A 12,741-nucleotide genomic window follows, 5' to 3' on the forward strand; every position below is an offset into this window, starting at 1 on the left:
CAGTTTTGTGATTTTTGGCCAAACCATTCAGAAGTTATAAGCAAAAATAGCCATTTTTCATATCTCCTGACCACTAAGTGGCACTGCGCCGAAACACTACTGGTAGCCTCATGTCATGCTTAAAGGGGTGGTTGACTGTTTTTTTTTATAGGCTTGATTGTGTTTATGGGGGGGAGTCTAACATGTGTTAATGCTTAGTTTGTTAAAAAACGCATTATTTTTCACATAATTTACCTTTATTCCACACCTCTCTGTCCCTTCTCCTCTGAACGCACTTTAAACCGCGCTCAAATTGATTTGATTTTGACGCAATATTTACACTGAAGCTCGCAGGCGGCTATGGTAAGGGGCGTGACATTTCCCGACCAGGCGCTGAGTGGTGCCAATCACAACACACACTGGCCCAGCTAACCAATCACAACACATTTCGTATTTCAGAAGGCGGGCCTTCATTTGATACAGGAACTATTTGAGCCGTTCATGCCAGACTGGGGAGAGAGGTGTTGTAATAATGTAAAATATGTGAAAAATAATGTGTTTTTCGAACAACCTAGTATGAGAGCCTGTTCTAGTACACCCCCAAAACAAAATAAAGACATTAAAGAGCATAATAGGACCCCTTTAAGAGGGCGCACCCCCCGCCCCACCATTATATTTTTAATTTTCTCTATAGCGCCAGATTACAACAGAAGTCATTTAAAGTTACCTATCCTATAGAACAGGTCTATACCTTGTTCTTTAATAGACATGTTTGATTAATAAAATTAAATTTAACCATTAAAAAGGAGTCCAGAAAAATTAAAATGGAAAAAAACAGAACCCCACCCCCCCCAAAGCGGTAAACCTAGGGGAAACACTGGCCTCACATCCATTTTTGCATGCTTTTCATAGAATACATTTATGTGTTATTCGAGAACGTTTGGACGAATCAACTTGAATTCCATAACTTTTTGCCAGCATGGTCCGAAGATGATCTGAGCCAATTTTGGTGAAAATCAGACAAACCGCATAGGACGAGTCCAAAAAAGTATGTTTTTCGAATTATTAAATATAGCGAAAAAACTAATCCTTACGATTTTTGAATTTTCCATTGTTGGTGTCCATTCGACTCGGCATGAGCCAAGGAATCAGAGGAAAAAAAATTTTCCTTCTGTGCCTTATGGTTCAAAAGTTATTAGCATAAATGAGTGAAAGTTTGAACAAGTGGTGGCGCTAGAGAGTTTGAGATAGACTCCAAACTTGCTATGGTTAATGTTGGGACTGTCTTCTATCAGTGTGCCAAATTTCACAACTTTCCCACAAGTGGTTCTATGGGCTGCCATAGACTCGAGCGGAAGAAGAAATGGAAGAAGAAGAAGAAAAATGCATTTATATTGTGTTAAAGCCAAATTAAATCATTGAAATATTGTCAAAATATTATTTGTAATTTTAGATATGTAAACCTAAGGAAAAACATGTTCAGTTTATTTCAAATTTATTCGAATAGCACTTTTCACAGTATCGCTCACAAATTTACTGTGGACCATTGGTTTAAATAATGCATAAATAACAATGCAGTAAGAATAGTGGTTAAAAACAGTGTTTATCTTTCAAGGCTCCTTCTGCCATTCATGCAGTCGTATGCTCGTTCTGGAGGATTCTCCATTACTGGAAAGATCAAGACGGCTCTCATTGAGAATGCCATCTATTATGGCACATACCTTTTCATCTTCGGCTCTCTTCTCATTTACGTGGCTGTGCATCCTCAGTGGCACCTCTCCTGGTCTGTAAACCAATCCAGAATATTTTTCCATTGTTGTCACAAAATTCTGTTCATACTGACTCTTCTTTTCTGTATCAGGTATGAGCTGCAAACCATCGGCATCACTGCGGCCAACACTTGGGGTCTGTTTCTTCTAGTGTTGCTGTTGGGCTACGGCCTGGTCGAGATTCCTCGATCGTACTGGGAGGCCTCCCGCCAGGGAACAGAACCCCACCCCCCCCAAAGCGGTAAACCTAGGGGAAACACTGGCCTCACATCCATTTTTGCATGCTTTTCATAGAATACATTTATGTGTTATTCGAGAACGTTTGGACGAATCAACTTGAATTCCATAACTTTTTGCCAGCATGGTCCGAAGATGATCTGAGCCAATTTTGGTGAAAATCAGACAAACCGCATAGGACGAGTCCAAAAAAGTATGTTTTTCGAATTATTAAATATAGCGAAAAAACTAATCCTTACGATTTTTGAATTTTCCATTGTTGGTGTCCATTCGACTCGGCATGAGCCAAGGAATCAGAGGAAAAAAAATTTTCCTTCTGTGCCTTATGGTTCAAAAGTTATTAGCATAAATGAGTGAAAGTTTGAACAAGTGGTGGCGCTAGAGAGTTTGAGATAGACTCCAAACTTGCTATGGTTAATGTTGGGACTGTCTTCTATCAGTGTGCCAAATTTCACAACTTTCCCACAAGTGGTTCTATGGGCTGCCATAGACTCGAGCGGAAGAAGAAATGGAAGAAGAAGAAGAAAAATGCATTTATATTGTGTTAAAGCCAAATTAAATCATTGAAATATTGTCAAAATATTATTTGTAATTTTAGATATGTAAACCTAAGGAAAAACATGTTCAGTTTATTTCAAATTTATTCGAATAGCACTTTTCACAGTATCGCTCACAAATTTACTGTGGACCATTGGTTTAAATAATGCATAAATAACAATGCAGTAAGAATAGTGGTTAAAAACAGTGTTTATCTTTCAAGGCTCCTTCTGCCATTCATGCAGTCGTATGCTCGTTCTGGAGGATTCTCCATTACTGGAAAGATCAAGACGGCCCTCATTGAGAATGCAATCTATTATGGCACATACCTTTTCATCTTCGGCTCTCTTCTCATTTACGTGGCTGTGCATCCTCAGTGGCACCTCTCCTGGTCTGTAAACCAATCCAGAATATTTTTCCATTGTTGTCACAAAATTCTGTTCATACTGACTCTTCTTTTCTGTATCAGGTATGAGCTGCAAACCATCGGCATCACTGCGGCCAACACTTGGGGTCTGTTTCTTCTAGTGTTGCTGTTGGGCTACGGCCTGGTCGAGATTCCTCGATCGTACTGGGAGGCCTCCCGCCAGGGACACCTCCTCATCAAGACTTACTTCAAAGCAGCCAAGCTCATGACGGAGAAGGCAGATTCAGAGGAGAACCTAGAAGATGTCATGGAGGTGAAAGCCATGTGTGTTTATATACTGTAAACAAACATCTGTTCACGCTATATATAAGGTAATGTCAGATCTGAGTCCGTTCAGCCAACGTTGTGTCTTAGATGTTTGTATTTTTATTATAGGAAGTGAGAAAAATCAATGAATCGATCAAATATAATCATCCATTGAGGAAGAACGTGGACACCATTCTTCGAAAGGTGAGACGACAACATGATAGCAAGCTTCAGGTTAATTTTTATGTATTTATGTGATTTGAAGTAATCATGCCACTCTTTTTAATAAAAATCTGCTAATTGTTTTTAGTGTCCAGTTGAATATCAGGAGAAAATGGGCAGGAACATGGATGACTTTGAGGATTTTGATGATAAACAAACATATCCTACTGAAAGAAGCCTTTCCAAACTACACAAGCAGGTAATGCTCAAGTGTTTCTCTGTGTTTTCAGAATTTTGCTCTGAAATAATACTAACAGCAAGTTTCTCAGGTGATTTATGCCGTGCAGCGACACAATCGCACCCGCGTTCAGTGGCAGATATTGCTGGAACAGGCTTTCCATCTTGAGGACGTTGCTAATAACGAAACCAGCACCTCTCGGCAGTTCGTTCACAGCTTTGCCCCTCCAGAACCTGTAGGCTGGTTCAGACGCTACATTTATACTCCCTCAGTAGGTAGGTGCTCTTAATAGATGTGGATATGATGTATTTGAAACAAATGTCAGTGTTGACCCTGCCTTTATTTCTTTTGTTTTCTTCATCAGAGTGGTACTGGGAGTGTTTGCTGAAGCAGTGGTTTTACCGTATACTGTCTGTGGTTCTGTCACTCTTTTCGGTGGCTGTGGTTTGGTCCGAGTGCACTTTCTTCAGCACTCGTCCCGTTCTGTCACTCTTTGCTGTGTTTATCCAGCTTGCTGAGAGGGATTACAACTACCTGTACATTGAGGTGAGTCTGCCTGAGCTTAGGGTTCTAATCTAGGAAAATCTCTGATTAAAATATACATGTATGTTCTTTTTGGTTCCAGGTCTTTATCGAATCAAATAAGATCCTCAATTACTGTATATATATATATATATATATTAGTGCTTGGCAATGATTAAAACTTTTAATCGCATTACGCACAAAATTAAATAATGAATTCAAAAGCTGTGTATTGTGCATTTTTTTCATTTAAAGGTCTCATATTGTCAAAACTTTTTTCATGATAACTGAGGTCTAGGTGCTATGTAACTACCATATAAGTTTCAAAACAGTCAATCCACAGTCAAATGCACACAGCCTGCATAAAGTAGCTGTGATTTTTCACGAACCGTTGTGACTTCCGTAAAAAGGTGACGTCAGAACTACACAGTCACCGCCTTCAGTCAGCACCCCGAGCACTGCCCACAGTCCCACTCTCCTTTTGCCAAATTCCCAGACAACATCGCGTCCATACCATTGCTGAGCAACAACACGGAAACATGTCGAGAAAACGCTGTTCAGTCTGAATGTCAGGAAACTACATTGTTGCACAGTAGGGCTGTGACGGTCGCCGTGACAACCGCGTCAATCGTCTATTGCCACTGGCGGTAGTGCACGTGACGTCACACTCTATAACAAGCATAATACAAAGTTTTGTATACAAGTGTAATAATAGTAACAGTTGCAAATAGTTTTATTTAGACTGCAAGTCTATTCTAATTCACAAATTACCTCAAACGCCATACACAGCGTTTGATCCTTTAGATTGGCAGGTTTGAGTGTAGGAAAATACAGTACAGAATACAGAAACCAAATACTACATCAACAATCTGGAATAATTTCCATTCATGTCACCTATCCGCATTTGTACAAGTGTCTTCAAGTTCACATGATCGCATATGCTTGGCTGGTCAGGTTTGTATTTACTGCATTCGGTGTTTTGAAAAAAAAAAACGGACAACATTCCCTCAGCAGTGACCATCATTACCGGTGAAAAAAAACAGGGAAGTCATGTCATTTGTCATCACTGCCGCTCTAGGATTTTTATATATTAAACTAACCCATGTCCTAAAAATATGACCAAACCCAAAATTTGACAGGACTGTGGTCAAAAAGCCCCACTCCACCCTGTCGAAAGCCTTTTCGGCATCTAAGGATATAGCTGCAATCGGGGTGTTCTCTGAAGCGTTTAGCCACATCAAATGAATTAGCCTTCTCACATTATCGGCTGATGATCTTCCCTTGATGAAGCCCACTTGGTCCTTGTGAATTATTCCTGGTAGAACCTTCTCCAACCGTGAAGCCAGAATTTTTGCCAACACCTTACAGTCCACATTAATAAGGACAAAATATGGCAGGATCAGTTAAATCCCTATCCTTTTTAGGTATCAGTGTTATCAGTGCTTCCATGAAAGTACTAGGTAACACTTCAGCTTCAAACGCCTCTGAATAATCTTGTGTTAAAATTGGAGCCAATATGTCAACATTCTTTTTGTAGTATTCTGATGGAAGCCCATCTGCCCCCGGAGATTTGCCAGACTTCATAGAGATTATTGCAGCTTTGACCTCTTCTTGTGTAATGGGAACGTCTATAGACTGATTGCAACTTGCAAGACATCTAATTTAGGTAACTTAATATTAGAAAAAAATTGTTTCAGTTTTCCTTCATCTGAGCTACCTGAAGATGTATATAATTGTTTATAGAACTTCTGACAAAACTAATTTATTTCCTTTGTCAGTGATACCATAGTATTCCCTTTCTTAATGGCCGGAATAATGCTAGCAGCGTTTTGTTGCTTTAATTGTCTGGAAAGGAGCTTGCCCGCTTTTTCACCTCCTTCGTAAAACCTAGTCTAAATAATGCATATTCGGCTTTTTTATTGTATCTATCATGTAATTGAAATCTGTATTTACAAATATCCTAAATAAATTTCCCTCTAATATATGCCTTTGAGGCCTCCCATACAGATGCCAACTTAACAGTGCTTACAATATTCAATTTAAAAAAAGAGGTCAGATCATCAGCCAACAATGTGCCAAAACATTCATCTTGTAAAAACGCAGTATTTAAACGCCACCTTCCCTTTCTTTTAGCTTTTGTGTTTAGAGCTATATCCAATTCCACCGTTGCATGATAACAATATTGCTCCAATTTTACAATCTACAACTTGATCAATAGTAGAATTTGAAACTAAGAAAAAATCTATCCTAGAGTGAGATTTATAGCAATGAGAAAAAAAAGTATACTCTCCTTCTGTTGGATTGACCAAGCGCCATATATCAGTCAATCCTCTGTTAGCATATGAAGGGCAGCCCTATCCCTTGGTATAGAAGGTTCTTGATATTTGCTCTTATCCAGAACTCCATCCATTACCTAATTAAAGTCTCCTGCCAAAATTATTTGCCCCTCTTTGTCCCCAAGAATCTTGTCTTATTAATAGGGCTGCACGATTAATCGCATGCGATATTTAACGCGCATCTTGCCAGAAAGCCGGTTCTGTAATCAGCGGTAAATCTCCATCACCTGCGTGCTTTCACATTGAGCAGCATTAACTACACAGAGCCATTGTTCACTGATGAGCTGCGCAAAAAATCGCGCGAATATGAACGTGGTTTAGCGCAGCTCGTCAGTGAACAATTAATAAAATATTAATTTTATTAAATTAATAAAATCTGCCTTATTGGGGGCATATACATTACATAATATCACTTTAACTCCATTAATGAGTTTCTATACATATAATCCTTCCAGCATTGTCTTTAGCTTCTGTTAACATTAAAAAATGCCATTAAGCCTCTTATTTATTAGGATCATTACTCCATTTTGTTTGTTGTTTTGCTCGTAAATGATGAATAAAATACATGTCCCACCCAATCTCGTCTGAATTTTAGTGCTTCGTTATCTGTTACATGGCTTGCTTGCACAAAAGCAACATCTACTTGTTTATGTTTGTGATATGACAGGACCTTTTTTCTTTTAATTGGGCTTCCACATCCATTAATATTCCATGTTATAAACCTGATGTGACTACCCATTTATAAAACAAATGAATTGCACATAATCGTGCGTGAAATCAAATGCGTTAGGTGACTGCCCCCTACTGGGGAATGACAGATTAGTTGAACAAACAGCAGTTGAACATTTCAAACACAAAAACTACCTTCTGTAACATCCTATTGCTTAACAAAAAGTAACTAACCCCTACCCAAACTTAACAACAAAAAAATTAAAAACAAGAAACAACAGAAAATCAACGGTCATACCAAACAATATGGACCGTCTTCGCTCAAACACCCCGAGATTATGGTCTGTGGAGTGCCGAATCAGCTATCCAGTCCTGTCTTTGGCTGTAAAAACTGTTCTGAGACAGCACAGGTATTCGGCTCCTCCCACCCACTGCACCTGTCCCATTACCTCCCCTCTGGCAATCTTGCAAAAAAACATTTGGTCCCGTTTTTCTGGTGCCCCTCAATGTTCCTTAATGAACTGCTCTGCATCCGTACTTGATGTAAACACCCTATTCTTCCCTTGCCATGTGAAGCGGAGTGAGGCTGGGTATGCCAGTGTATATTTGACATTGACACTTCTCAGCATCCTCCGTAGCGCTGTGAATTCCCTCCATCTTCTGGCCAACTCTCTTGACATGTCGGGGAAGAAGGAAATCCTACATCCCTCCCATTCGATCATTCCTTTTTCTCTGGCCACTTGTAGTACTTTCTCCCTGGCTGGTGAACGCAGAAACCTAATCAAAACTATTCTAGGTGGTCAATCAGCATCGGGCCTAGGAGTGAGAGCGCAATGCGCCCTCTCAATCTCAAACTCTCCATCTGGATCAATTCCCAGTCCCTTCGATAGGATTTTATACACACTCTTTTATACACACACTTGATCATTCCACCTGCATCCAGCCCCTCTTTCAGACCGATCATCCTCACGTTGTTGCAGCAGCTCCTGTTTTCTAAATCCTCAAATCGATTCCACATAACTTCCAGGCGTTTATCGTGCCGTTCGCCGTCATCGACAAGCTTTGAGGTGACGTCTTCCATGTTGGAGATGCGGCCCTCCCGCTTCATCCAGCCTTTCTTGGATTGCATTCACCGAATTTTTGAGATCGGTAACAACCTCTTTGATTGATGACACATCTGTCGCCACCCCTTGTAAGGTAGAGTTCATCTTACTTATTTCGAAAAATAAGTTTTCCATCTTTGAATCTTGATCTTTCAGCAGGGGTGACGGCGACTCGTGTGGCGGCGAAGTCTGTCTCGTTGCCATGCGACTCGTCGAAATCCCCTTAAAATACTTAGATGTGGAGGTCGACATCTGCTATCTAACGAAATGTTGTCCGACTTGAACCGGCGCCAACGCCACGTCACTGTCACGTGTGGCATCAAAGTACCACTCTAACGTTTCGAGAGCAGCCGGCTGACTCAGCTGGCACAGCTTTTTCAGAGCGACTGCAGGAGCGCTAATGACGACACAGCTGTTTCACTTTTGGCCAAATTCACCACATGACAACAATGATGTGTGTTTCTGACATCTTCAATTCCAATACTTCTCACAAATCTGTGTTTTTAGAACAGTAAAATCTTTTTTACTGTAGTCACAATGTTATGTTGAGTCACGTTTATCAAAAAAAACACTGATAAAAGCATATATACCCCCACTTTATTATTTAAATTGTATATGTTTATGTTGAACTTTATTCTTGAACAGATGGCGCTGTATCAAGCAGTATATAAAAAGTGTTTCTGTTGCTTATGAAAACGTTTCTGAAACGTCTGTGTATTTGACAAATATTGCATGTTATTCACTTCATCTGTGATAGAGTATGCTTGTCAGCAAGACAGACTCCTTGTATGTGTAAGCATACTTGGCAATAAGGCTCATTCTGATTCTGATTAATTCATTTATTTTATTCACTTTGTGTCAAAAAGGTTACCGACTCCTGCAATACACCAAATCTAAGAGCTTACTGACACAGTATGATCTAGGTTTGCCTGTGGCATTATCTGAAACAACCTAACATTGTAATTTTGTCCTGTAGATGGCGTGCTTCATTACCATCTTTTTCCTCTGCACCTGCGTCTACTCCACTGTGTTTCGCATCCGAGTCTTCAACTACTACTACCTGGCCTCACATCACCAAACCGACGCTTACAGCCTGCAGTTCAGCGGCATGTATGTTTCACAGATAGCAGCATTCAGTGAATTAAACTGAACTGTATTGTTAGTGAACTCTACCCTTAGTTTTTTTTTCTCTGATAAACCAAAAAAGCCTATGTGTTGTTTAATAGGCTTTTTTGCCGCTTGACACCCCCGCTTTGTCTAAACTTCCTGGGACTTATTCATATGGATTCTGCCATATCCCACCAAGCAAAGGAGCAGACGGCATACACCTCTGTGAGTTTTTAGCATTATCTGAAATGTACAGAATTATTTTAATATGTGAGACTCTAATAGTACAGCTTATCAAATGTTTAGAGCATTATTTTGAAATCTATTCTAATTATTAATAAACATTAACGTTATGTTGTAGATCATGGGTTCTATGCGCGTCCTGTCCTTCATTGCCAACGGCTTCTACATCTATTACCCCATGCTGATCGTCATTCTCTGCATTGCTACATACTTCAGGTTTGTCTAATATTTTCTATAAATCATCAGATAGAAGAGTCTCATGATGGATATTATGTGTCAAATGTCATGTAGTTTCTGACTGATTTCTGTGCAGTCTTGGCACACGTTGCCTGAACCTCCTGGGTTTCCAGCAGTTCATGGGAGACAATGAACTGACCTCTGACCTCATAGATGAAGGCAGAGAACTCCTGCGCAGAGGTGACTTGTTTATATTTGTAGATTTACAATTGAAAATATAAATGTATATGTTTATATTCTTACATCTTATATTATATATAAGTATATTTAATATATAAACATATTTTCTTAAATATATACATGCATGCATTAGTATTTATATATATATATACATCATTAATATACACCGTATACACACATTATGTATACAAAAACTTATTTTGAATGCGATTAACCGTTTGACAGCACTAAATATATATATATACTATTACATTAAATACATTAACTAGAATATAAGAGTATCATATAACTAAATGTTATTCTTTATGTTTTGTAAAGAAATTTAATCACAGGCCCAATTTATACTTATCTAAAGGACTCATTTCAAAAACTATTGTAAGACCATGAAAAAAATTCACGCCAAGCTTATCTGTTTGACCGGTAGTACAAAAATAAGGTGAAGCTGTCTCCTGTGGTTGCTATGGTTAGATGTGTTGCAGAAATAAATATTGATTCAGACAGAAATCACTTTTGCTCATTGCTACAGCTCTACTTTCTGCAGTGGTGAAAACCTCAATACGTCAATAAGTGGGGTAGTTACCGCTGACACTGACATTAACATTTAACACGGTCCCATCCGGTATTAAACGAGGACGTGTATCTGACTTATTTTGTTGTTGTTTTTTGCATAGAAAGAAGAAAATGCCAAAGAATAGAAGATGGGGAGAACAGACGACGAGTGAGTTATAAATAGTACAGAGTAATATATACATATAATTACTCTAATGATACATATTACAGTTATATGATTATACGTATATGACAGGAATGGAGAGAGCGTTATGCACAAAGAGATGAGATTGCTGCCAGAAACCAGATGTCCATGTCTGAGATGAAGGAAACCAACTATGGCGAAACCCTAAATTCAAACACAAACCGGCGTATGTTTAATGCCCAATAAGACATGTGTCCTGTAGTTTTCCTATAGAGTATTTGTTATTAAGTGAATTTTGCAAAGAAGCAGTCATATTTATCCCTTCATTTTTATACACAGAGGCCAAGTACACCCATAGCAGCAGCCAGACAGGACGGGATAGCATTGAGTTGTTGCAGGACGCGGAGCCGTTGGACTTTAATGCTGCAACACTCAATGATGACCCTTTGCAATCTGAACCTGGCAGGTTAGTTTGAGTTTTTGGAGTGCTGCAGCAATTAAATATTTTTGTAGGCCATCAGGAATGTTAGCATCACCCTGGTTCCCTGGACAAATTGGCTTTTGGATTATTGCAGAAAATAAGTTCTGTGACCATCAAAAGCTTACACGTTTTGTTCATTATGATAATATAATTATGTATTATTGATTTTATGTCATATGTGACCCATGACCACAAAACCAGTCATAAGTAGCACAGGTATATTTGTAGCAATAGCCAACAATACATTGTATGGGTCAAAATTATCGATTTTTCTTTTATGCCAAAAATCATTAGGATATTAAGTAAAGATCATGTTCCGTGAAGATATTTTGCAAATTTCCTACCGTAAATATATCAAAACTTAACTTTTTGATTAGTAATATGCATTGCTAAGAACTTCATTTGGACAACTTTAAAAGACGCTTTTCTCAATATTTCGATTTTTTGCATCCTCAGATTCCAGATTTTCAAATAGTTGCATCTCGGCCAAATATTGTCCTATCCTAACGAACCATACATCAATGGAAAGCTTATTTATTCAGCTGTAATAAATAATTTCAGATGATGTATAAATCTCAATTTCAAAAAATTGACCATTATGACTGGTTTTGTGGTCCAGTGTCACATATAATACAATTTTAAAATTTCTTGAACTTGTGTTAACCACAGAATTATTACAGACATTTAACAAAAAACCCAGTGCTTCAGGATGATGAAACCAGAAGTGCTAAATTGCTAACTCGTTTCAAAAATCATCTTCCCCGCATCACTCTATTGTCATGAGTTTTTTTTTTTTCCTGCACTGCATGCACTCACTCTTTTGTTTCCTTCCCCCACAGACATGCCGGTGGAAGGTACCTCTCAATGTCTTCTTCTCGAAGCCGAATCTTTGATGATGTTTGATGTTTCTCACTTTGATCAGAAACACTGTCATGAGAAAATAAGCTGAATTTTACCTCTAAAACACTAATCTCTACAGGTTTGGTCTGTCCCTATCATTTTAAACATCTTCGACTTCCTGTATCCTGTAATGCAGTGTATTCATCTGCATGCGTCCTGATAAACACACAGACACATAGAAAAATGGACTTGTTTTGAAGTGCCAGGCATTCAGACTGCTACTTGAGACAAATGGGAAATGTCTCTTTAGCTCACAGTTCCTTCTAGAAATAAGTCAAAGTTAATGCTGAACAGTCAAGCACTGAGTCATAAAAGTACTACAGATGGGGAAGATTTAGATCAACACACTGTTTCTCATCATTTACTACTGATAGGTATCAGGTAATGTACCTGAGTGTTTACATCAGTCAAGTAAATATGAACTGACGTCAATGTGGCCAATTTGTGTTAGTTGTTATTGTGAATAGAGATTTTATGGGTCTAGATATAGGTTGTCTTACAGAATACTGTGCAGGTTTTTTTTTTTTTTTTTTTTAACATGTAATTGTTTCAATATAGAGCCATTTCAATATATGTATAACACACATATTTAACCTTTCAAAGTGTAATGGCTTTCCAGTAGTTCATGTGGGAGGCAAAAAAAAAGTGTATACATACATACATGTATGTGTATA

The 12,741-nt window shown here is 38.6% G+C and overlaps 1 protein-coding gene across 2 annotated transcripts in view; it reads left to right on the forward strand.

Moving 5' to 3' along the window:
* The window catches only part of LOC107681180 (LMBR1 domain-containing protein 2-B), an 18,720-nt gene extending 6,112 nt beyond the window's left edge, over positions 1 to 12,608 (forward strand). The window contains exons 5-18 of one of the 2 annotated variants that reach the window (XM_016477386.1): positions 1,595 to 1,762; positions 2,992 to 3,202; positions 3,325 to 3,399; positions 3,506 to 3,616; positions 3,687 to 3,870; positions 3,960 to 4,141; positions 9,202 to 9,335; positions 9,452 to 9,557; positions 9,694 to 9,791; positions 9,889 to 9,992; positions 10,664 to 10,710; positions 10,798 to 10,912; positions 11,026 to 11,152; positions 12,007 to 12,608. In XM_016477386.1, coding sequence (XP_016332872.1) covers positions 1,595 to 1,762; positions 2,992 to 3,202; positions 3,325 to 3,399; positions 3,506 to 3,616; positions 3,687 to 3,870; positions 3,960 to 4,141; positions 9,202 to 9,335; positions 9,452 to 9,557; positions 9,694 to 9,791; positions 9,889 to 9,992; positions 10,664 to 10,710; positions 10,798 to 10,912; positions 11,026 to 11,152; positions 12,007 to 12,070 — 1,726 coding nt within the window. In that variant the 3' untranslated portion in view covers positions 12,071 to 12,608. Of the gene's footprint in view, positions 1 to 1,594; positions 1,763 to 2,732; positions 2,914 to 2,991; positions 3,203 to 3,324; positions 3,400 to 3,505; positions 3,617 to 3,686; positions 3,871 to 3,959; positions 4,142 to 9,201; positions 9,336 to 9,451; positions 9,558 to 9,693; positions 9,792 to 9,888; positions 9,993 to 10,663; positions 10,711 to 10,797; positions 10,913 to 11,025; positions 11,153 to 12,006 lie in introns of those variants that run through there. The other variant, XM_016477385.1, reaches the window with a different exon arrangement.
* The last annotated feature ends 133 nt before the right edge of the window (positions 12,609 to 12,741 follow it).

Source organism: Sinocyclocheilus anshuiensis, unplaced genomic scaffold (assembly GCF_001515605.1).
Source record: "Sinocyclocheilus anshuiensis isolate Anshui unplaced genomic scaffold, SAMN03320099.WGS_v1.1 scaffold412, whole genome shotgun sequence".
Taxonomy (NCBI): Eukaryota; Metazoa; Chordata; class Actinopteri; order Cypriniformes; family Cyprinidae; genus Sinocyclocheilus; species Sinocyclocheilus anshuiensis.